Below are 26,994 nucleotides of genomic sequence, written 5' to 3' on the forward strand. Positions count from 1 at the left end.
CACAGTTCTGGAGCCTGGGAAGTCCAAGAATAAAGGGGCCAACATATCTGGTGTCTGGTGAGGGCACTCTTCCTGGTTTGCAGATGGTGATCTTCTAGTTGTATTCTCACTTCACCAAGAGAAAAATCACTTTCATGTTTCTTCTTGTAAGAACACTAATTCTATTCACAGGGGATCTATTTTTATGATATATTACCTACCAAATCCCCCACCTTCTTTTAACATCACATTGGGAGTTAGGATTTGCACATATGAATTTTGGAGGGATACAAACATTTGATCTATAACACTAACGCCAAGGATATTTTCACGTCAAACTTCACTGTCGACTGCTAGGGTTCTTCTGTCCAATACTGTAATATTAAATTTAGTGCTCACATTAACTCTTAAGATGATGCTCATTTTATTTCTTATTATTGTTGCCAATTGGCCCCTGACATTCTGGAATCTTATGCCCATTGAATACAGGGAATTCCCGAGATCCCACTGCTCCCATTGAATTTCAGGAATCCAGTTTGATCATACTATTTCCTACTATCATCCCTGGCCTTTATGTAATAGCCACCATAGAGTTCTTTAAATCTGCTGGAGTTTGCCTCACAAATGCATTAGTGGGGCCGACTAACAGGTCTTACATGACCAACCCACTCTAACCACCATTTTTTCCTAAAACTTTGGATAACTGCTTTGCAGATCTAAGGACATTTCAACTTCATTATTATAGATGACCTTTGAGTAAAGATTTAGTCAGCTAGTGAAGCAAAGTGTCAGAAACACTCTTTAGCTTCTTGATTTAATATATTGAATTCAGAATCTTTGCTTAGTGTACCAATAACCTTAACACATTTATAGTCTTTTCAATCTGATCCAACTGACTTAGAACTCATTCCCATATGGACTCCACAGATTTCTATCAATAAACACTGGCAATTCTCTTGGTGTGCATGGTACCTCCTCATGGGGCTCTAAATAATTTGGCGGTTTTTATATGTAGTTGCTGAGTATTTTGGTGGACCGGAAGCTACAGTGAGACAAATGAGGGGGAAAATATGCAAGTATAAGAAGATTCTCTTTCTCTCTGTACACTTACGACCATAGGAAATTATATTATGCTTTAGCTGCTAGCCAAAGCCACATAAATAGACACATCACAGGCTATAAATTGGATGATTAGGGAGTTAGGTAGTGAATGGGACTCATTCAAAGATGCCCTGGGGGCTATTATTTCAATGCCAGTTCTGCAAGCAAGGTATTTTTAAAATAAAATATATTAGGCTACATATGAGGTAAGTGAGTAATTGATATAATAAAGCTCCATCAAAACCTTTAGAGTTTTCATTAAATGTCAGGCTACAATAAATCTCCCAGTGCTGGACTTCTTTCCTGTAAGTGTCTCATATCTTAAACAGGATTATATTCTCTTGAAACATGGCTGCATGAGGACCATTCTTTAAAAACTCTTCACACTTTTGACATTTTTATGGCATGGCCCTTTAAAGTGAAATATGAAAGATTTTCACAACAATGATACCCTGGTATGTAGTCACTGAAATAACCAAGTTGGTTTATCTGAGGGGGAAAAGGTGGCCTTGGCAGAAATATGAACAATTTATTTTAAAGCAGATATCATGGCTCATCTGCTGTTCAGTACACTTTTACATAGTAGTTCGAAACCTGGGCTCTGAAACTTGACTCTCTAGGTTCAAATTTCAGCTTAATTATATAGTTGCTTTGTGACCTGGGAAGCTTACTAAACCTCTTCTCTTCAGTTTCCTTATTTACAAAATAAAGGAAAACTACTGGTGACTGCCTGATAGGATTGTTGTAGGATTTAAATAAGCAAAGTTATCCAAATCAATTAAGATATATGATATGTAGCAAACTACAAGGACTAGGTCATTGTTAACTCTTGATATTTTGTGTTTCTTTATTATGCCTTCTCTGATTCCTGTCATTTTGTACTGATCATCAAAAAGTAATAGCAATAATATTAACAACTATATTTCCGCATCACAATAGTTTACAAGGAGTTGCATTAAAATTATTTTATTTTATCTTCATACTCATCTGTAATGATAAAAATAATCATTAACTTCATTTTGTAATTGAGAAATTTAAAGTTCAGAGAGAGAGGATTTGCCAAAGATCACAAAAATAATTAGTGTAAGCAGGATATAAATTTATGTTACTTGATTCTGCATTTATTCTTTTTGCAAAGATAGCATAACTGCATGATTCATGATGCTCCCAGGGATTTACCCTCCTGACTCCACCTCCCTACCATTTATTGGGGACAGTAATTTGGTAGACAATTTTTTTAATTATATAATAATATTACCTCAATTTGGCACATTTCATATTAATATCCTAGCTTTTTATAGGAAAGAAGCTTGAGTATACAGAAATGGAATATAATACCCAAATTATAGAGATAGTAATGTAGAAATGTTTCAGTCCATCCTTTTCTTCATTTATTCATTCAATAAATGGCTGTGATGGAGACTATTCTAGACTAGGGATAGTGTAAATAAAGAAAGAAACAATAATCACTGGCCGTCAATAAGTTATAGTTTAGAAAAGAGACAAAAATTAGACTGGTTGTAAAAATATTTTTAAGAATAAAACTAAAATTTATATCACAGAAATTTCAACAGAATGCAATAGAATTCTCTTTATGAGAGCATAAAAATCTGTCTGCTTTTTGCATTTATGGCATCCTTAGTACATAGAAGAGTGCTTGAAACCCAGGTGCTCAATGACTATCTCTTGAATTAAATGAATCAGTTAATTTTAAAATACACCAAATATCAGGAAGGAAAAGTGCTGAGTGCTATTAGATGTTATAATGGTGGAGTTAATTTAAATTGGAGAACTGAGATTTCTTTAAGGATGGGCTAGTTAAGCTGAGAATGGAAATAGGACAAAGAAATAGCTGAGGAAGGGTGAAAGGTGAGGTGAAGTAATTATGATATAGAAAAATCATCTACAAAACCATTGAGTGAAAATGAGGCATGGCAACTGAGAGTCTAAAGGGAAGTCATTCTGGCTGGAACACATTGGGAAGAGGAGAGAACTGTAAAGATGGAGTAGGAGAGAGACATAGGGGCCAGAAGCTTCAGCATCTCACAGGCCATGATAATAGTACTGCATTTTGTTCTAACTAGAATAGCAAGTAGTTGAATGGTTTAAAATGGACAGAATTGTAGGTTTTCATCTTTTTTAAGGACAATCTAGTAGTTATATAAATAATAAGTAAAAGGTAGACAAGATCAGAAATGGAAGGTGACTGCAGTGGTTTGATGGCCACTTAGATTAATTGGCAGTAGAGCTAGAAGGAAGTTGAATATTGATAATAGCAGTAGTAATACTTGCTAAGATTAACTGAACACTTAGTATGTGCTAAGCCCTCTTTTACATGTTTTATATAAGCTAACTAATGTAATTTTTACAGTAACCACATGAGAACTAAGGCATTGAAAAAATAAGCAAATAGAAGATCTTGGTTTTGAACCAAGGCCACTTTATGTATGAACCTATGGTTACACAATTTATTTACACTGGATAGTTTGAAGATAAGATTTGGAAATATTTTTAAAAAAGCTTGTGATAATTAGATGACATATATGTCAAGGGAAAAGAAAAAACTGTAAGGTCTCTAGTTGGACTAGCTAGCTGGTGTTATTTAGATTTATGTGTCTGAAGCCCAATAAAACTTCTTTGACTTGCAATATGATTTAAGGAGATATTTTTAAATTCTTTCAATAATATATAAATATTCGATAATAGATGAGATTGCCAATGATGATAGTGTGATGCAAAAAGAAAAGAGGTCAAACTAATATTTGAGGAACTCCAAAGTGTTGAGGCAAGACAGAAAAAGCATGTTAAGAAGCCTAGAAAGAATTAGCAAAAGATGAATGGGAAAAAATAATATAATAACATCCAGGAATATTTTGAGAAAGAGGGAATGATCAAATGCAGATGAGAGATCACACAGGTGAGCATTGGAAACTTCTACTGGATTAGCAACACGCAGGCATTAGTGTCACAGGGGCAAAAGCTAGATCAGAGAGTTTAGTGAGTGAGTGGCTGGTGAAAAGAGAAGGATGGCTTTAAAGAGGCATGGATGGCTGAGAAGGGAAAAGGAAAACATGGTGTGTATGTGTACTTTAATATTAGACATGAGAGCACAGTTACATGTTTGTGGGAAAATCAAGTAAAAGGAAAACACAGAAGATATAAGAAAGAGTTGAGATAATCAGTAATGAAAGTTCAGATTCAGAAATTATAATACAGAAACAAAAAAGCTCAAACAACATTGGTCTTTAAATTAGAAGCTAGAGATCCATTCCTATCTGACATCAAGGACTAACTTCTGGACTATATCTTGGCAGCACTCTGGAGGCCAGGTACAGGATTAAGGAGATTGAACAGGTTGGCAAAGAAAGACTGCAAGCTTTCAGTCTTTTAAAATATGTTTGTGCTGGTCATCACCTCTGTTTCATTATAAAAAGTAATCTGATTATATAAACTCAAGTGGCGGGGTTTGTTGATATTGGTCTTGACAAGCAGTGGATCAGAAAAATAATTGCTCCTCATGGTCTCATGGGAAGGAATAAGTCAAGTATCAAAATCTGGAATTTGTCTACTTGGATCTGAACACTAGACACCACTACACAGGAACAGAGATCACTTCATAGCTCATATATATATATGACATATATATATATATATATATATGACATATATATATATATATATGACACACACATATATATATATAACATATATATGACATATATGTTAAAGTTATTCATTTGCTTGTTTAGTACATTATGCATTGAATCTATACTCATTCTACAAATATTTATTGACTGCCTATTACCCTCTAGCCACTGCTTCGTATGAAAGGAATACACAGGTGATGAAAACAAATTAAGGCCCTACCTTCATAGAGCTACATTCTGTGGAGAGAGAGCTACTAATCAAATATGCACATATGCTGTTAAGCACATGACATAATAGCACATCTGATAAGCAGTATCAATCCTTACTATATAAAATTTTAAAACAGAACTGGAAGTTTAGGTAGAAATACAGACAGTTCCCAAAAATGTAATATATTCCATGATGCAGAAATAAAGCATTTACTTGAGGAGGACAGATAACAGTGTGCACCCATAACCTAGAACTGGTGAACAATGCCTGAGAACACATAGCTAATGCTCAAAATTATTAAACATTATTATATATAGGACATCTCTGTAACACAGACTAGTGAGCAATGAACACTCAGTAAAGGGTTCTTTGAAAAAAAAGGCTCATAAAATTAATCAGAAAGAATGAAAAGAGATTAAACAGATGATGAAGAGGGAAAGGTCTCCTAAGGAATAGCTTGTGACAAGACAAAAATGGATGATTTTGAGGGATAAGTTTAGGAACCTGAAACTGATGCATTGGTTGAAGTATAGAGTTTTGGTCATCTGAAGAAAAGTGTATCAGGAGAGGTAGAATACAACCCGAAATTTCTCCTTGTTCTGGAGAAAGCAAATATCAAGATAATGTTGAAGGTAGGGTGAGCACAACAGTGTCTCCTAATTATCTCATTTCTTTCTAATAGACTGTACATTTTACAAATTAACTCTTCTGTACCAGGTGCTGTACTAGAGACTGGAGTGAACAATTAGGTTTGAAACCGACCATCAGTGAGATAACAGTACTAAAATTTTGAGTAATTTTAATTATCCGGGCACTGTTTCAAGTGATATCTGTGTATTAATTCATTTAATCCTTTAAAAACTTTATAAACTAAGCAGAATTATTATCCTCATTTTTTTATAGACAAAGAAACCAAGGCAGTAAGACTTGTTCACCATTGTATTTATAATTCCGGGCCTAGTTCTTGACATAACAGTTTCTTAATAAATAGTTTTGAATTAATTAATTAACAATGGACAGAGGAATCATGCTGAACCCCTGCTTTACTAAGGTCATGGTTGAACATATATGACCAGGTCTCTGTCTCGCTGGTTATTTTGTGAGATGATGGTAGAACCTTTGTCCTCAAACGTGGATGCATAAAAAATCTCCAGAATTTCTTGCTAAAAACTATATTTAATGAAGAAGCCCATGAATCTGCATTTTAAAGAGGTACCCCAAACATTTTATTTTAAGGTGATCTCTGAACAAATTTTGGGGAAAAATTGTTGTGCACTGTGTTGATAGTCATTATAACTAGATATAAGCCTAGTGGATAATGACTGTGATTCAAAGAAGGAGGAGGGAAATGGTGACTTCGATGACAACATAAGGAAATCGTCAGTTTCAGTAGACTCTGTTTACTATTCTCTTCACTCATAAGTCAGGGCTTCTCAGCCTTGGTGCTATTGTCTGCTTGAGCTCTGCAATTCTTTGCTGTGGGAGGGTCTTCTTTTGCATTTTAGTACATATAGCAGCAACACTAGCCTCTACCCACTCAATACTAGTAGCTACCTTTACCCCCAGATTGTGTTAACTGAAAATATCTCTAGACATTTACAAAAGTCCCATGGGGTCAAGTTGTTACCACTTGAAAACCGCTATCATAATGGAAGAGAGAGAGCTTTCTTCACTTCCTTACTTATAGCAACTTCTAGTATTCTAACCTAGAATTCTGTAAGACACCTGATCTTATTTCTCCATGAGTCAATGAGTGTGCCCCTCTAAGACACTAGTTTGTTTGATGAGTATGATGGACCTTATTTGCTTTATTCAGAATTGACAGTATGTATCTTTCCCCACGTTCCTCCCCACCATATGTACAGCTGGTTTATCAAATCAAATGAGACAGACTGTCAGGGTCAACACATGGGTGGTATCTAACACTATCGTTCCTTTTTGCCAGGTTCTGCAGGATTCAAACTCCCTTTACATATAATAGTCCATATGAAATTATAATTAACTACAGCAGAATAGGATCCATTTCCCATAACACATATTATAAAAATAGAAAATATATATCAAAGGAGGAAACATAGAAATAATTAAATAAAAGTACTTGAAATAAATGAATGAATCAAGTTGCAAGTTTCAGCATAAAACTTGCAGAAACCTGGATTTTGGAGAATACAGGAAATTCTCTCCAGTTTTTAAAAATCTTTTACAAAAATAAACAGGGAAATTCTTACTACCCAAGGAGATATCCTTCACCATTCCTCATTAATTTCTTTTAACTGTTCTCAGTGTCTTTCAGTTGTATATGTAAAATTAAAGAGCAAAATCTTGTTAAAAATTATTGATGGAAGGATTACAGCTACTGCTGCATGCAATATTATAAAGTATCATATTCCTATCAATGTTTACAAACCTTACGCAATGTTAGCAAAATGCAAAGAGTAATCAGACAAGTATTTGTTATTCACGGCATACTTCTAATGAATTAATTCCTAGTTCTCTATCCAATCAGATCCGTGAATTAGTGTGTACATTCAATGAAACAGTTAAATAGCTATCCAAAGCACATTCTTAATTGAACCAGTAAAAGAAAAAAAACCCTCAAATGTATATTGCCATCACATGTTACGTAAATTTATTCACCCTCAAATCTATTATAATTAAACTTTGTTGTTTTATAAACTATTTGATATGGGCTACCTTGACTAACATGCTTTGTGGAAGAGAAAAATACTGCCTAATTAATGTGTAGTGTGAGAAGAAAAACAAGGATGGTCAATGTGCATTTCCAGAGGAGACTAAAAGGGTGGAGAATCAATCAAAGATGGGGAGAAATGCCTAGCAGTGCACCGTTTGTTATTTCGGGCGAGAATAAGAATCAGTAACCTCATTACCCCTATCCAGTTTCTTTAAGTGATTTCAGTAGATAGTGCAGCAACAGTTACCTTACGGCTGTGCACAAACCCTGTTGCTTCTGGCTTGAACCGTTTGAGGCAGACAAATATGCTCAGATAACTGGGTGGTAATTTGCAGTTCAAACCAGAATCTGGCTAATTCCAGGTAGTTGTGGGGTGGATTAACAGCTAAAGACTCCAACCCCAGGAGGCTTCCGTGGGAAGCAGGTTCTTGGGAAGGCATTTTAAGACAGAAGATGGCTGGGCAGAGAAAGCGCCTGCTTCCACCACCTCCGGCGTCTTCGCCTGTACAGTTGTTCCAGCTGCCAGAGGCTTTCTGGTTACCACGGCAACTGTCGGGCTCTGCTAGAAACTCAAAGCAGAGCCTCTGAAGTTAGGTACCAAACACTGGGGCTTAACAGATGCAAAAAGAGGATTGCCCATCTAATAGGTCTACAGCTCCTATGGCCAAGACAACCTTTATAAAATCAGACTTTTGTTTTTGTGTTTGTGAGATGAGATAGTTCTTGCCTGGCATCACTCATTAGTGTCATCTTTCGGTGCCCGGAGGGAGAAGACTGCAAATCCTCTCTCACTATTAAGGCGGTGGAAGGGGGATGGAGCGAGCAAACGTGGTAACCAGGAATGCACGGAGCCTGCTCATTCATTCGTTCATTCATTCAATTATATATTCAACATCTCCTGAGTGCTCATTTGTGCCGGGCATCCTGCCAGGTGCTGGATCTGCAAAGAGAAAGGAGACACCGCCCCACCCACAAAATTAACAAGATGATTAACACAAATTAACAGAATCCTCACGAACCTGGGGAAAACCAATTAGGCACTGCCTGCTTCCCACGGGTCTCTCTTGGAAGACAGATTTAGAATCCGAACGCGGGAGAGGAAAGAGGCAGTGGCCCCGTAATAGTCAGACAAGAGGAAGAGCAGAAGGGAAGGAGAAAGCAGCCTCTTCCTAGGGAGGGATTCTGTCAAGGCCACGCAAACGTTTCTCCGAGGCTGCAAGGGAGAAAAGATTTGTTTTTCTTTTAGAAAAACGGAGCCCTTTTCCCTACTGGGCTCAATTTCTAGTAGGAGAACCCCGCCTCCTTGAGCTACCGATTGGCTCAACTCTTTTTAAGATAATTTATGCCAGCATCTTCTCGGCCTGATTGGCTCGCTGGCTCAAATCTGATGGGATTTACATCCTACCTGGTCGGGAGGTGCACTGCCTTTCCACACTCTCCCTTCTTGTACTCAGCCAGCTGCTGTTGAGGTGGGAGGAAAAGTCCTGGCTGGGAGAATTGAGCTAGTGCAGCACACGCATAGAAAAGGCGATTCCAATGGGTCCTTTGAAAGCTTTTCTCTTCCCTCCTTTTCTTCTGCGGAGTCAAAGTAGAGGGGTGAGGTTGGTCTTCTTGTTACTGACCCTGCATTTGGGAAACTGGTGAGTAAATTCAGGGGCTTAAAACTATTTTTTGCTATCTACTCCTTTCCCCTTATTCCTCTTTCTTTTAAAAATTATTCTACGTTAAGTAATTTGCATTTCCTAACACATATTTGGTATTTACCATCGTTTTATTTTCTGATTAGATCTATTCATTCTCAGACAGAAGGAAAGTAACAGATTTTTGAAGCATGAGGTTGGTTCAGTTGTTTTTGACTTCAAGCAGAGTATAAACTAGTGAACTAGTGAAGGTTGACTTACTGGGAGGGAGTGAGGGGGAGTAGAAATGACTTTGCCAGTACATTCGCTGAATGAATGCCACCGATGAACTTTCTGGATGATTCTGCATTTTAAAAACAAAGTTATTTGAGAAACTTGTTGTTAAACAGCATGATATGTGTGATGCTTTTCTACCTACTGCTGTTGCTTTACCCCTTTCCTGGTTTTTGGTAACTTTCTGGAACAAACCAGTGTTTTACATCAAGAAAGATTGTAAATCTGGCTAAAAACAAATCTATCAGCATTAAAAATGTATAGTATCCAAGTAAAAAATAACCGTGTATATTTAATTTGAACCAGGTTTGAGTGTTTTCTTTTAATTGATTGTCCATCAGTAATTAAAACTGTATGGCCACATGAATGTCTTGGCTGTGTGTGTGTGTGTGTGAGAGAGAGAGAGAGAGAGAGAGAGAGAGAGAGAGAGAGAGAGAGAGAGAGAGAGAGACAGAGAGAGACAGAGAGAGAGAGAGAGAGAGAGAGAAAAAAAGAGGAGAGTATCGCCAATCACAAATCTCAAATTTAACAGGAACAAAACTGGGTTGTAACACCTTTCAGTAAAATTTTTAAATCATTCTGGTAGAAAAATCAAATGCTTAGGTATCATTCATGGATTAAATGTAGGAGTAGTGGATGATTTGAGCTAAAATATGTTGATTAAGACATAGACACTTATAAAGGTCTGGGACATGGTACTCATACCATGCAGCTTGTTTCAAATAAATGTACTTTTAACATTACATTATTATAAATGTAATTCTGTATAGAATTCAAAAGTAAAATACAATCACTATGAAGATAGAAACATGCCTTTATAACTACTTGTATCACTGCTAAAATGAATTATTATTATAAACATATGTGTAAAGCTAGAGTGAATTATTTTTTGCCACACCAGCATATAGAACATGTGTATTTTCTCCCAGAAAATAGAGATTGGATTAAAGTATGCTAAGTAATATTAATCTTATTAGAATTTTTGACACTTAGTACTTTTTTAGGATTAAAGTTTTCTCTCTCTCTCTCTTTTTTTTTTTTGTTTTTACCCTGTTTCCTTAGATTCTTAAATGTTTGACACAAACATAAACATACTACTGAATGAATTATTTCTTATATATGTTGTGTCATAATGGCTTATTCTTTGAATATATTATAGCCTTTTATAGAAGATATTTAGGTAGACAAGTACATCATAATATTACAGAAGTAAAAACAGATTTACCAGTAGTTTTCTGAAATAACCTTTTATCATTGTATACAAGTTTTCCTTTCAACTAAATAGGCAAGCTGCTTAGTAAAGAGCATGTTATCTATCCCAAGAGATGTTTTATTTTAAATAAACATGTTTTGTTTTGGAGAATATTTGCGATCATTGTAATTGGCTCCAGAACTCTCATGAAGCTCTCAGAGTTGAAGAGATGTGTGCTGTAGGGGCAGAGGGCAGGCTTAGAAGCCTGGAGACATGAACTCATGTGGCAAGGGGTCTTTAACCTCTCTGAACACAGTTTCATCTATGAAATGAAGGATAGTAGTAGACCACATATGATTTATTTAGATTTTCACATTCAACACATCTAAGATTTCAACTGAAAAGTCAATGGTTGCTTCACTGTTTTATCTAAGTAGTTTTCAAGAGGGAAATTCTAAGTGTGAATGCTATGGACATTGTAACCATATGTATAAGTGAGAAAGGTATTGTACTGTTAACACATAATTTCTATTATCGTAGTAATATAGATAACTGGGATTATTTTGTCCAGTGAATAAATATACATTAAAAGATAAATTTGTAAGCCGTTGTTCTAATTAGCCCATAAGGCCTCAGTTATGAGAGTTCATGATATACTTTTAAAAATACCCCCTAAATTCATAATTTTAAAAAATGAGATAGAAAGCTAGCAATAAAAGGCAAATGTGAGCGTGCTTTCCTTAAGATGCATCGTAAACTGTTTTCTTCAGTGAATGGAAAAAGTTTGACACAGAAACACTTTTGTAGGCAAACCAGGAGAATGTTATTAGAGCAAGTTTCTTTCTCCATTGGATTCTATGAGACCAAGTTGGGAAATAGGACAATTAAAAGGAAATACAAGCATGCTTTTGCTAAAAAACAAATTTAAAAAATAATGCTGCAATGAACATTCTTTTAAAATAAGTAAAATAAAGTAGCTACTGTTTGGTGAATTTTTCATCCTTTTAATATTTAGTTGGTGATAACAGATGCTAACATGTATAAATCATATACTGTCATATTTTTCTCTCCTTTTCCCTTTCTTTTGGTTAGTTTTCCTTTCCAAAACTATCTATAAATAGTTCAGTTTGTAAGCATTTTAGTGTTCTATATGATTTTCAAAATGTATCTTGAAAGTCATCTATTTTGGGGACTCCCCAAATTGGAAACATTTTTTTTTTTTATTTAATCAGTTGCAGTGCTTAGTTTCCTAATTAATTTCCATCAACAGTATGGAGGAGAGACACTATTTTATCCTTTATCGATGAACTATGAAAACCTATCCAATCATCGTAACTAAAACTGTAGTCATGGTTCCTGCATATCATTCTCTAGGAGATACTTTGGCATCTTGACAAGTTCTGTAGAATCTCTTCAGCTTGATTTAACTTCTTTGTAATGTTGAAAAAAAAAATCTAGTTATAATCGGTTTTTTAAAAAAGAGTTTAAAAAGAGATTTTAGCTGTTACCAAAAGTAACCTACAATAAGCCTTGACTAAGAGTTATATATTGAAAGAGCTCAAGGAAAAAAATCACAATTTTCTTTTTTCAAAACGATTTCCATGAGTCAATAATCATACTATGTGGCATTCAGTTGCCCAGTTGAAAATATTCAAATAAACTTGCTTTTTAAAATGTATTATTTTCAAGTAATTTCAGTAGTATCTTTTGTGTGGGTAGCAATGAAGGAATAATTTTTTAAGTGTCTAGATTTTTGGCTTAATTTTGTAATAAAATGCTGATGATAACCATCCAAACTTGAGAACCAAATGACTAAGTAAAGATATTCCATGGTAGTTAAATATGCAAAGGACTGAGAGGAAAAAGATTTTTGAAGCTAAAATGCAAACGTCATAATCGATAAACCCCTGTGTACAGAGTCTTTTACTTTATCCAAATGATAAGTATCTTTCTTCTATTCTATACTATGAATGACCCTTATGACTAAGGAACATGACAAAATGTTTGATATTTCTTCAAATATTAAATAGATTAATTGAATGTAAGAATATAATGATGAAGGTGGAGGCCCAAAGGAGGAGTGAAAAGAAAGAGTAAAAAAAACTGAAAAATGCCTCTGGAGATACTGAGAAAGTGATTACTAAAATAAGATAAATGATTGCCATGAAAGAAAAGGAAGAATGAGCTTCAAGAGAGTAATTCACATATGGGCAGGGTTTCAAGTGAGAATCCTGGCCTTTCCCAACAGATCTAAATTCCAGTTTCAGCTCCATCATTTCTCACTGGAGTGATTTCAGACAACTCTTTGAGGCAGAAAATCTCCATTAGTGTGGAGTTGTCATATGCATTTCCAGAAATGAAATTTCCAAGAAAGAAAATCTGTGCAAAGAAACCAGCACTTAAAATTTTATATGAAAAGAAAGTCATAAGAGATATTCTGTGGAATTATAGTTATTCTAGCAAGATATAGTCTAGTTAAAGTGGTTTTAAGTGCAGTAGAGTGAAATATGTGGATCTTTGTGTGTTCTTAAATATCTTCTAAATCTTAAATGTCTTTTAAATGGGGCTTATACTTATTCATTGTTAAAACCTAGATTTATGACACTAATTAAAGAAAAACATATATTTTAATCAAAATAAAAAATACACCTCTAGAACTCTAAAGATAAACGGAGAAGTCTAAATTTTTGAAGATAGAAGTTGCTGAAAGAATGGATCATAATCAAGGGAAAAGAATTGAAGAGCCAAGAGATTTCTCATCAGCAATACCAGAAGACTATGGGGAAAATGTCTTCAAATCTGAAGTCAAGTACTCTGCCTAGAAGATTATACTTAGCCAAATTACCTAACGACAAGAAGAAGAAGAATATAGCCTAGATATTGTTATTCTCTCAATTTTACGGATGGAAAAACAGGGGAACAGACATTTTTGTGAACTTATTAAAGGTCATCTTGTTGATAGGTGCTGAATCTAAGACTTAAATCCTTGTGTTCTATACCCCTCCTGCATTTTTAACTACCACGTCTCTCAGATGATGAATGCAATATAAGTCAAAACAATGAACATTACTGTTGATAATTTTTTAAAAAAAAGGAAATGGAGAAAAAAGAGAAGAGAAGAGAGATACTACAGTAAATTGTGAGTTCATTGATAAAATCACATTCAGTAGAAAAATCTACTTTGTACCTATCACATACATACTGGAGTATTATGGGTAGTGCGAGATTATTTTAAAGAAAATTTTGATACATGAAGTACTTGATGTAGACAAGAAAAACTATAAGTTAAAAAGTTAAAAGCAAAAAATTTTAATTTACAGAAGCTTTACTGAGGAACTGAATGGTTATCTTATTTTAAAGGATGCTATATATAATCATGTTTGAATTTATTATGTATAGATGTACTAGATAAATCATAACCAAGTAGTGAAAATTGCATGAAGGCAGATTTTCTCCCAATACAAAAGTTCTCTAACATGGTAATGGATACCTTATCACTAGATATGTTCAAGCAGAAGCTTGTTAGTGAGTTCTCATACTCTGTAGGAGGCAGATGAAATTTATAGTTTTTTTTTTTGCATTTTCAAACATTTCATTATCTAAATCTATCAGTACTAAAATAGTTTAGCCAACTGAAGTCCCATGTTTCAAGAAATAGCCCTAGCTATTAATTTATTCAGTAAATATTCATTGAGGATCACCGTTCATTCCACGAATATTTACTCAGTGCCCATTGTGTGTTAAACAGGGTTCTGGAAACTAGATATAATGGTAATAATGGTAAACAAGACAAAGCCACTGCCCTATAGTGTTTAAGTAGCATAAATAGGACATATATTATACGCTAGATGAACAGGATACAGAAATCAGAATTCCTGCTCAATGAACACAAACTCTGGTAGTTTATGTCGAGATAGCATATTAACATAAACAAGTAAACACAATAAAATGCTGTAATTGCTGCTCAGAATTCTAGAGGAGGTATAGTGGGGGCAATAAAGAAGTTGCCATTAGTTGCAACTCTGGGAAAATACTGTATGTTCTCAGCTGTCATAGGCATAAGTTCAGGTCCGTATGAGTGAAAGATACATATAGATAGATAGATAGATAGATAGATAGATAGATAGATATAGATATATAGATATATAGATATATAGATTAGATAGATAGATAGATAGATAGATAGATATCCTTACATCTGAGGAAGGGGTAGGCTATATGTTCTGTTAGGGGGGTGAGGATAAGGGTAAGCCATATTATACAGTAGCTAGCTAGCTAGATGGATAGATAGATAGATAGATAGATAGATAGACAGAGACACAGAGAGAGAGAATAAGAGAGAGAGAGAGAGAGAGAGAGAGAGAGAGAGAGAGAGAGAAATGACATTATCATCTTGTGCCAAAGGTACATTCTCACAGTTTGGTAGAATTTTTTGTATATAGATTTCCTATATCTTTTAGGTGAGCCTTTACTCTAGTTGTGTAAGATGTGGCATTGAAATAGAAACATCCTATTGAAAGCTATATAATTTAGTTTAATTTTGAAATCCTGAAATGTAGAAATTGTTTCCTCCCAGAAACAATGTATTCTGAGATTTGACATTTCTCCTTATTTGTTAGACAAACATTACATGACTAAGAAGTAATAGAGATTGTGCTCTGCAGTAGGCATATAGAAGTAAACGTAATATAGACCCTGCTCTCCAACCTATAGCTACAATAGGCAGATCAGAAAGTTTTTGATTATAAAATAGTGAATTTAATATATATTTTAATATTCATGTCAAGGTGTGATTTGTTTCCCTAGATAACTTTAAGACTGCTAGAATCAAGAGTTCTAGCCACTAGGCTAACCTTTGGGTAGATTTCTAGAACAATTACTAATGATTGTACAGTAGATAATGGTAATGGTAATGGTAATAATGGTAAACAAGACAATAGGTACAGTATGCTTAAGTACAGGGATGTCATTCACCTCTTGGTCATCCTAGATGGGTATAACTATAAAAATAATTTTCCAGCACATGTAATAGAGTGTGTTGAGTAAAGAATACCTGTTCCAGAAAAGAGCCATATTTACCAGCACTGAGTAGCCCTCTTGGCTGGATTGAACTTAAGTATTAATTCAGATGCCTGTATTTTATAAATTAACTTGTTACCCTGTGCAGGTGGCTTATGAATGTATATTTGTCTCTGGAATTTCCTAGTAACAATTCATTTTGAAAATCATCAGATTGTCATAACTAGAATAGACTGGACTGTTTTGCTTTTTCTATTCACTTACTTGTATTCTCTTAGTTTTTGAAGTGAATAGTCTAAGACAATCTTTTGTCAATTAAAATATTTGACACTCATTTAAGATCACAAGGCTTAGAATATATATATATATGTTTCTGTCTTCAGAGGTACGAATTCCCATTTGTTTCTTCCACTTTTAAGGTCTTTTAGTATGTTTTATAATTTAATAAGCTCAATATAATGCCTTCATGTTGCAAAATGTTTAGCAGCCTTGAAGAATGTATCTGAAGCATAGATACCCCAGAGTCTTAGAAAGTGTGAATGTCACCAAGATTTGCATTTTTTTCCAAGTCTAACTTATGTTCTATCAGGCACTATGAAAATGAACTTAACAATAGAGAAATCACTTATAATTTCAATATATTGTCTCTTCGGTGTTCACTTTTTAAATAGACTATAATAAAAATGACATATTCTTTCTCTTACTCCAAAAAGCACTCACATAGAAATGGCCACAAAATAACATCTACAATTTCTGGGCATTCACCAGCCTTGTGAAGACTTAACTGGCTGGGTGGTTTGTAGTTTTCTGAACTCTGTTTTAAGGAACAAAGTTGGCCTGCTAAACATAGCAAATAATCAACAAATACAAAAATCTAAAAGTTGGCAAGCTATACTGTTTTATTTGTAGTATTTATTCTTTTATTAAAAATCAATCAAAAAACTACAAAAATTTCAAATTTATAACCAAAGACATTACAAGTTTTATAATTATCTGTTTTTATCCTCTTTCTAAAACCATGCCATTATACCAATTAATTTTTTAAATGGATTCTGACATTATTTTTTTTTTAAATTAGCTATCTTATGTCTAATCTTATGTTGAATCTAAATAAATAAACTATGCTCTGATATGGTTGGGAATTTTCCAGACTCTTTTTTGAAAGTAACAGGGAAACCCTCTGTGCTAAAAGCAATTTAAATTGCTATTTGTTTCCTATTTTAGATGTAGTTTTGAAGAGTTCTATATCTTTAATCTTACCAAGGAAACCATATAAAATCGACCATAAATGAAGCCTCATTTTACTTCTTTCTCCTAAATCAATTTTCCACATCTCAAATTATAAAATCATTGATGTGTACTTTTATTCATGCTCTGGTCTGCAGACAGAAAATTAATTTTATTTTACAGTTTGAGTTTTTTATTCAACCTTATTTTTCTTTACTTGCTTTTCAAAAATCATTTTCAAGTTGTTGCTGTTGTTGAAACGTGAAAAAAAATGGTTTTCCCTAATGTCATAATATTTTTGCTTGCATACTGTAAATGTTAAATTATCTTATTCCATTTCAGTCCTCAAAAAAAAACTTAGCCAAAAAAAAAAAAGTTATTTAGGCTATACATAAAATTAATAGTAATGTTTACCTCTAGATGGAGTACAAGAAAGTGTTTTTTTTTTTTTTTTTTTTTTTTTTTTTTTCCTGAGACGGAGTCTCGCCCTGTTGCCCAGGTTGGAGTGCAGTGGCTTGATCTCAGCTCACTGCAAGCTCCGCCTCCTGGGTTCACGCCATTATCCTGCCTCAGCCTCCCAAGAAAGTTTTTGATTTCATGGATCAATGGATCAAAGGTAAGAAGGCAATGGGGACATTAGGTATTTAACTTCACATGTTTTTTACCTTGCTTTTACAAGAAAATATGATTAAATTTTATAATTTTAACAAGGACAAAGCTAAAATTAGAGAAAGTTTAGTAATACAGTTTGGTACTGACTACCAGAAAGATATTGGTAGGCTTTCTGCAGCTAGGAAGAACAAAAGAACAATGGTGAAAAGACAGAAGGAAATAACCCATCTTTTGCTTTGATAATTCTCTTTTTTGTTTCTTTCCTCAGAAGGACCTAGAATAACATGTTTTCTTCCTGGGGTTGGTGAGTTGATGTGGTCGTGAGGCAAGGGGAGAGTGTATTTGGTGGCACTACTCATTGATTTGGGAGAAAAAATAGAACCTGATTTATTGATTTAAAATAACTACTTAGGAACTTATAGCCTTTAATTCCAGATTTTTCCATAATTTAGGCAGATATATATGTATGCATGTATGTGTGTGTGTGTGTGTGTGGTGTGCATGCATACATGTATATGCTTAAAAACACAAATAAAATCTAACTAGTTTGTTATGTAACTAATATCAAAGATACCTTTCTAGATCAGTATACTTATTCTACCTCTTTTTTGAATGACTATGTCATATTTTATATGATAGATAAATTTTAACATGAAATTATTCCTTAATATATTTTGTTATATTTTGTCATTAACATTATTTTCATGTACATATATCCATATATATGTGCCTTTAATTTCAATATTTTGATCAATATTGCCAAATTATTTACTGTAAAGCAAATTCCATTTTCTACTAATTGTTATAAAAATGCCATTTATTCATATTATCCTCAGTACTGGATATAACGGATCATTTAATATTTTGTCAATGTGATGATTAAAGATTGTTGTCACATTTTAAACTTATTTTCCCTTACTACCAAAAAATGTTAACATACATTCTTACATTTATTGGCCTTTTTCTTTCTTAAATTCTTGTATATCAATATTTTATACATATTTTTCTCTCAATTAATGTTTTGTCTCTAGACTTATGCAAAGTGTCCTATTCCAACCATAAGTTCTCTTTAAAGTTTTGTTTGTCAGTTAGTTATTCTTTTGCTGGTTTGGTTACATATTGTCTAGGAAGGCATTCTTATCCCAAGTGTCAAAAACATTTTAAATATATTTTAAATTTAATATATTTAAATAATATAATTTAAATAATATAATTTAATAATATTATTCTTTATTCAGTTTCTTTTTATGTTTAATACATAGCAATTTACTGTATAAGTTGGGAATCTAATTTTATTTTCTTCAAAAAGAGCTAATTAGTATTTCAACACAATTTACTGAATAATTCTTTTATTTCTAAACTGATAATTCACTTTTATCATATATTATATTTCTATATATTTGGGATCTTATTTTGAAAGTTTAATTTTGTTTTCACTGTTTATTGCTACAATAAGGCTTTGATTATAGAAACTTTATTTTGTTTTCTTTTTCTTCTTGCCAGAAAATTTCCATCTAATAATTCCCTTTTTAAATAATATCTTATAAACTCTCATGTTGATTATTCTACTTAATTTTAGTGGCTTTAACCTGTTACACACAAAAGATGAGATTCTGATTAAATCTATATTAAATGCATCACAAATTTAGGAATCATATGTTAACAATATTTTTATAGGCAAAATATTTACTTTGTCTTTATTTTTTCTGTCCTTATGTTCCTTAATAAAGTCTTTAGTTTTCTTCACATAAGACATATACCTTCTCTGTTATAGTTCTGCTTAATCATTTCATATGTTGTGTTGTCACTGTCAAATGAGTAAGTTTTTTTATTCTGTTTTTATTTTTGATGATTTGGTATTGGAATCTGAAAGTTACTATGTTTTTTAGATTAGTTTTATGTTAGGTTATCTACCTAATTTTTAAATTAAGGACCATAGTTATAGTTTTAGTTATGTTCTTGATTCATGATACTTTTATCTGAAAATAACATGAAAAGCTCTAAATTTTTTTTCTGTTCATTTGCTTATTCATTGATTTTTGTTAAATTGAGCGCAAACTATGTATCAGATTTGGGAGTAGGTTCTGGGGTATCACATTAAATACTTTAGGCTCTAATGTATTTAAATACCTAAATACATTCAAATTGCTTAAAGCTTAGAGAGGTTCATAAATAAATAAGTAATTAATTAAGATACAATGTGATTAACTGCATGGTAGAGTTAATCACAGGACAGATTGGAAGCATACAGGGACACACTTACCTAGTATTCTAGGCTTGATTTTCTTCTGCCATTTCAAGTTTTCAAAGCATCTCTCTATGTATGTTAAGTGATAGGTTCCATTGTATTTTTCTTTGTGCTCATAAAATAATCATAGAATTGAGTGGATTATCATTTCACCTCTTTAAAACACTGGAAGTTTAGTGCTTGCTTCAGCGGCACATATAATAAAATTCTGCAAGTTTAAATCTGTAATGCTGTTATTTATCACTCTTTTACCTTTTTTGCTTTCCTACAGCTTTGTGTACAGTAAAAATTATTCAGAGCTACAACCCTAGAAAGGAACTTTTCTACAAAAGAATTTAGTAGCTCAAACATGAAGGCAAAAAAGAAAATTTATTTACTTTTTTATTTTAAGTCTAAAATCAGTTATTTTTCCCACCCTTTAAAAAGCTAGTTCTTATAGTTCTTGACATGAGAGTATCTTGTATCTTCTACTCAGAAAGATTAGAACCATACGTTTCTTTTCTGGACTTTTCCCTGAAATACTCTGTTTATGAAAATGTGTTTGATGGTTGTAAATAAATACTACGTAACTTATCATGAACAACAGATCACAGATAGGGCCTGTGGAGACAACGTATATTTATTTACTAACAAATATTTATTGAAACCCTGTGTGTGACAGATGCTGTTCTAGAAACTTTTGATATGTCTGTGAACTAGAGATAAAACACCTTCTACCACTTTGGATTTGGCATTCAGGAGGGAGAAATACACAGTAAGCAATAAGTATAAATATATAAATTGGAACTTACAAAATTATCTTTTTGTCCAAATGGGCAAATATAATTTAATGGTTAAAACTATTTCATCCTTTATCATTTATGTATAGGATTTTATAATTAAATTAGAGCTATGGTGATATGGTTAGGCTTCATATCCCCACCCAAATCTCGTCTTGAATTGTAATCCCCATAATCCCCACTTGTCAAGAGAGAGACCAGGTGAATGTAATTGAATCATGGGGGCAAGTACTCCTATGCTGTTCCCATGATAGTGAGTTTTCATGAGATCTGATGATTTTATGAGTGGCTCTTCCCCCTCCTTTCAGCAGTTTTCCTTCTTCTTGCCTTGTGAAGAAGGTACCTTGCTTCCCCTTTGGCTTCACCATGATTGTAAGTTTACTGAAGCCTTCCCAGCTATACTGAACTGTGAGTTAATTAAATCTATTTTCTTTATAAATTACCCAGTCTTGGGCAGTTCCTTATAGCAGCATAAAAACGGACTAACACATACGGAAACAAATAAGCTGGGCAAGGAAGTGTGGAATTTGGATAGAAGAGTAAATAGTGATCAGACAGGCTTCAATGATTAAATAATATTTGAACAAATACTAGAAGTGAGTGAAGCTTTCAGTCATGCCAAGTGGGGGTTGGGGAGATAAGCATTTGAAGTGGGAGACCAAATGTGGGGGCCTTGTAATTGCTTGTAGTCCTTGTAGTTATTATTCTATATTCTCAACTTTTATTTTAAATTCAAGGGATGCATGTGCAGGTTTGTTACCTGCATATATTGCATGATGCTGAGCTTTGAAGTAGGAATAATCTCATCAGTCACATACGAATCATAGTACCCAATAGTTAGTATTTCCACCCTTATCCCATACCTCCTTGCCTTCTCTAATAGTCCCCATTGTCTTTTGCTGTCATCTTTATATTCATGAGTACCCAATGTTAGGCTCACACTTACAAATGAGAACATGGGGCATTTACTTTTCTGTTCTGCAAAAAACACAATTTTGTTGTTTTTTTAATGACTTTTTTATGGTTGCGTAGTGTATATGTACCACATTTTCTTTATCCAATCCACCACTAATGTACACCTATCAGTTGATTCTATCACTTTGCTATTGTGAACAGTGCTGCATGGAACATGTGAGTGCGTGTGTCTTTTTCGTAGAATAATTTGTTTTCTTTGGGATATATACCCAGTAATGGGATTGCTGGGTTGAATGATAGTTCTATTTTAAGGTTTTTGAGAAATCTCAAAACTTCTTTCCACCTTGGCAGAACTAATTTGCATTGGCATCAACAGTATATAAGCATTTCCTTTTCTCCACAGCCTGATCTATATCTGTTTATTTATTTATTTATTTTTCTTTTTAGTAATAGCCATTCTGATTGGCGTGAGATATCTTGTTGTGGTTTTGATTTGCATTTCTCTGACAATTAGAGGTGTGGAAAATTTTTTGCTATGTTTGTTGACCACCTCTATATCTTCTGAAAAATGTCTACTCGTGTCTTTTGCCTATTTTTAATGGGGCTATTTATTTGTTGGATTTTCAATTGTTTAAGTTCCTTATGGATTCCAGATATTAGATCTTTGTCAGATGCATAGTTTGCAAGTATTTTCTCTCATTATGTAAGTTGTCTGTTTTGGCTGTGCAGAAGCTCTTTAGTTGAATAAGATCTCACATGTCCATTTTTGTTTTTGTTGAAATTTCTTTTAAGGACTTAGCTATAATTGCTTTCCTAAGGCTGATATCCAGAACAGTGTTTCCTAGGTTTTCTTCTAGGATTATTACAGTGTGAGGTTTTATATTTAAACTTTTAATCTATCTTGAGTCAATTTTTGTATGTGGTGCAAGGTAAGGGTACAGTTTCAGTCTTCTTCGTATGACTAACCAACGATTCCAGCACCATTTCTTGAATAGAGAGTCCTTTTCTCATTGCTTATTTTTGTCAACTTTGTTGAAGATCATATGTCTTAGGTGTGCAGCTTTATTTCTGTGTTCTCTTCTGTTTCATTTGCTTGTGTGTCTATTTTCATACCAGTACCATGCTGTTTTGGTTACTGTAGCCTTATCATATAGTTTAAAATAAGATAATGTGATGATTCTGGCTTTGCTTTTTTTTCTTAGAGTTGCTTTGGCTATTTGGGCTCTTTTTTGTTCCATATGAGTTTTAGAATAGTTTTTCCTAGTTCTGTGTAAAACTATTTTGTTACCTTAATAGGAATAGCATTGAATGTGTAAATTGCTTTGCCCAATATGGCCATTTTAATAATATTGTTTATTCCAATCCATGAATGCGAAATGTTTTTGCATTTCTTTGAGTCACTTGTGAATTATTTTAGCAGTGTTTTGTAGTTCTGCTTGTAGAGATCTTTCACCTCCTTGGTTGCATGTTTTCCTAGGTATTATTTTTGTGGCTATTGTAAATGGGATTGCATTCTTGATTTGACTTGTAACTTGAACATTGTTTTTGTATAGAAATTCTACTGAATTTTATACATTTTTTTTATCCTGAATTACACTGAAGTGTTTTATCAGTTCCAGGAGACTTTCAGTGGAGTACTTCAGTATTTTCTTGGTATAGAGTCATAAACTCTCTAAAAAGAGATAGTTCAATTTCTTCTTTTTCTATTTGATGCCTTTTATTTCTTTATCTTGCCTGATTGCTCTGGCTAGCACTTCTAGTCTTATGTTGAATAGGAGTGGTAGGAGTGGCCATGCTTGTCCTGTTTCGGTTATCAAGGGTGATGCTTCCACCTTTTGACCATTTAGTTTGATGTTGGCTGTGATTTGTCATAGATGGCTCTTATTATTTTGAGGTATATTCCTTCAAGTCCTAGTTTCTTGAGGTTTTTTATCATGAAGGGATGTGGGATTATATCTAAAGGTTTTTCCATGTCTATTGAGATGATTATGTGTTTTGTAAATTATGCTCATATGATGAATCACATTTATTGATTTGTGTATGGTGACCAACCTTATATCCCAGGAAAGAACTTATTTGATTGTGATGAATTAACTTTTTTATGTACTGTTGAGTTCAGTTTGCCAGTATTTATTTTGAGGGTTTTTACATCTATGTTCACCAAATATATTTTCCTGTAGTTTTCTTTTTTCATTGTCTTTGGTAGGTTTTGGTATCAGGGTCGTGCTGGGTTTTTAAAATTAGTTAGAGAGGAGTTAAAAGGCACAGAGTGGCAGGTTGGATAAATTAACAAGACCCATCCATCTGCTCTCTTCAAGACACCTGTCTCAGAGGTAACAAGGTAATAATGTCTATGGGCTCAAAATAAAGTTTAGAGAAAGTTTTACTGGACAAACAGAGAGCAAAAAGAGCAGGGTTCACTATGTTACATCAGATAAAACAACGTTAAACCATCAACAGTAAAAATGGACAAAGGAGGTCATTGCATAATTATAAAGGGTGCAATTCAACAAGAAGACTCAACTATCTTACATTTATATGCACCCAACATTGGAGCACCTACATTTACAGAAGTACATCTAGAACTACAAAAAAATTTAGACAGTCACCCAATCATAGTTGAGGATTTCAACACCCCACTGAAAGCATTAGCTAGATTAAAGTAGAATACTAATGAAGAAATTCTGTAATTAAATTTGATATTTGACCAACTGGAACTAGTAGATATCTGTAGAACACTCTACCCACCAACCACAGAATATACATTTTTCTCATCTGCACATGGAACCTACTCCAAGATCAACCACATGCTCAGCCATAAAGACCATCTCAACAAATTCAAAAAGAACAAAATCATACCAACTACAGTCTTGAACCACAGTGGAATAAAATTAGATATCAATACCAAGAAGATCTCTCAAAATAACACAGTTATGTGGAAATTAAACAACTTGCTCTGAATGCCTTTTGGGTAAACAATGAAATTAAAGGATAAATAAAAAATTCTTTCTTTGAAATAAATGAAGACAGAGATATATTAAAGTTTCTGTTATGCTGAAAAAGGAGTATTTAGAGGAAAGTTTATATGCTAACCGTGTACCTGAAAAGATTAGAATAATTTCAATTTAATTATCTAACATTGTGCCTGGAGAAACTAGAAAAATAAGAACAAACCAACCACAAAACTAGCAGAAGAAAAGAAGTAACTAATATCAGAACAGAACTGAATGTAATTGAGACCCAAAAATTTATACAAAGAATCAATGAAACCTTCTCTAAAATGATAACAAGATTGATAGACTGAAAGCTAGATTAACGAAGAAAAAGAGAGACAATCCAAATAAACACAGTCAGAAATGGCTATGGTGACATTACAACGAATCCCACAGAGATATAAAAGATCCTCAGAGACTATTATGGACACCTTTAGGCACACAAACTAGAAAATCTGGATGAAATGCATAAATTTCTGGAAACACACAATCTTCCAAGATTGAATTAAGAAGAAATTAAAACCCCGAACAGACCAACATTGAGTTTCAAAATTGAATCAGTATTGAAAAAAAAAAAGAAAAAAAAAGCTAAACAAACAAACTACTAATAATAATTTAAAAAAGCCCTGGGCCAGATGATTCACAGCCAAATTCTACTAGTCATACAAAGAAAACCTGGTACAAATTCTACTGAAAATATTCTAAAAACTAGAGGAGACACTGTTTATCTTAAGAGATATGGAAAACCCTCCAACTAAGACCCAGGGTTTTGAGCATAGATACGATATGACATGATCTGTATATTAAAAACATCACTATGGGTCTTGTTTTGATAATAGACTATGTTATCAATGCAAGGACAGAATTAGAGAGACCCAAAGGAGATTTTTAAAATAATTTGAGTCTTCCTGAAGAATTTTACCTGTGATAAATTTTTCCTTTGCCACTTACTAATAGTAAGAACTTTGACAAGTTATTTAAAATTCTTAGAAACTGAGTGATCTTCACTTATAAAATTAGGGTAAAATGCTTACCTTATAAAATCCACGTTCATGTTTTCATTCATACAACAAATAATAATTGAGTGCCAACTTAGTGCCCATCACTTCTCTAGTCACTAGAGATGCATCCATAAATAAAACAAAAATCTCACACTCATGGAGAGTGTTAAGGATAGTGGTAAAGGACCCCACACTCATGGATAGTGGTAAGGATTAATATGTTCAGAATCTTAGCACAAAACTTCTGTTATCAGATCATTGTGAATGAGTGAATTTCTTTAGTTTTGAACAAATTTTAAGATTCTTGACAACAGAAACTCAACTTTTTGCTCCTACTTGACTGATGAATGAGTGGACTGTATTAAGCAAAACAAATGTGAATTGAACAAAATCAATTTCTGGTTCAAGTGACTGTGCAAAACACCACTTCTCGCAGGGAGATTTAGTGACATATAAACTGTCTTGTTTCCTAGCTTAAGAAATGTGCATGAAAAAAGTATTCATTCATGTTCCCTTCTAGCCAAAAATTCCCCAATACTATATGTTTCTTAGAATTTTTTCATTCCGTACTTATTACCATCATTTATACAGAATATTTCCCAAGTATTTCCAATTTACTAACATAAGAATTTTTCTATACTTCTTTTTTTTTAAATTATACTTTAAGTTCTAAGGTACATGTGCACAATGTGCAGGTTTGTTACATATGTATACATGTGCCATGTTGCTGTGCTGCACCCGTTAACTCATCATTTACATTAGGTATATCTCCCAGTGCTATCCCTCCCCCCTCCTGCCGCACCACAGTAGGACCTGGTGTGTGATGTTCCCCTTCCTGCGTCCAAGTGATCTCATTGTTCAATTCCCACCTATGAGTGAGAACATGCGGTATTTGGTTTTCTGCTCTTGCGATAGTTTGCTGAGAATGATGGTTTCCAGCTGCATCCATGTCCCTACAAAGGACACAAATTCATCTTTTTTTTATGGCTGCATAGTATTCCATGGTGTATATGTGCCACATTTTCTTAATCCCGTAATGTTCCTTCTGATAAATATTTAAAATGTGCAGAATGTGCTAGGAAACCTATTGATTTTCCTTCCCACTTTTTTGTCATATCTCCTCTAGAATAGATTTCTATCACATATACAAAAACATTTTACCAAATACATAAGTAAATACTTATTCTATTATTGATTCCTCTTATTATAATCAAGTTGCATCATCACTTGTAGTACAGTATACTGATAATCATCTAATTTTAAAAATAATTATAGGTATAAAGTATTTTAAATGTCAAAGCTTTCAGTAAAAGTATTGTTCGGTTGGAAAGTTTATAGAACATGAGACTTTTGTAGAGTAACAACAAGTTAACAGAATATTTGAAGAAAAATAAATTAAAATAAGGTAGGATTTCTGATATCTCCAAAGACAATGTCAAGAGAATCATCATTTCTATTTAATGAT

General features: G+C 33.4%; 1 protein-coding gene across 1 annotated transcript in view; it reads left to right on the plus strand.

Moving 5' to 3' along the window:
• The first annotated feature begins 8,994 nt into the window (after positions 1 to 8,994).
• The window catches only part of GABRG1 (gamma-aminobutyric acid type A receptor subunit gamma1), a 96,350-nt gene continuing 78,350 nt past the window's right edge, over positions 8,995 to 26,994 (plus strand). Inside the window, exon 1 of the mRNA XM_033214774.1 lies at positions 8,995 to 9,270. Coding sequence (XP_033070665.1) covers positions 9,167 to 9,270 — 104 coding nt within the window. The 5' untranslated portion in view covers positions 8,995 to 9,166. The remainder of the gene's footprint in view (positions 9,271 to 26,994) is intronic.

This window comes from Trachypithecus francoisi, unplaced genomic scaffold, assembly GCF_009764315.1.
Source record: "Trachypithecus francoisi isolate TF-2019V2 unplaced genomic scaffold, Tfra_2.0 Lachesis_group1, whole genome shotgun sequence".
NCBI classification, from domain to species: domain Eukaryota; kingdom Metazoa; phylum Chordata; class Mammalia; order Primates; family Cercopithecidae; genus Trachypithecus; species Trachypithecus francoisi.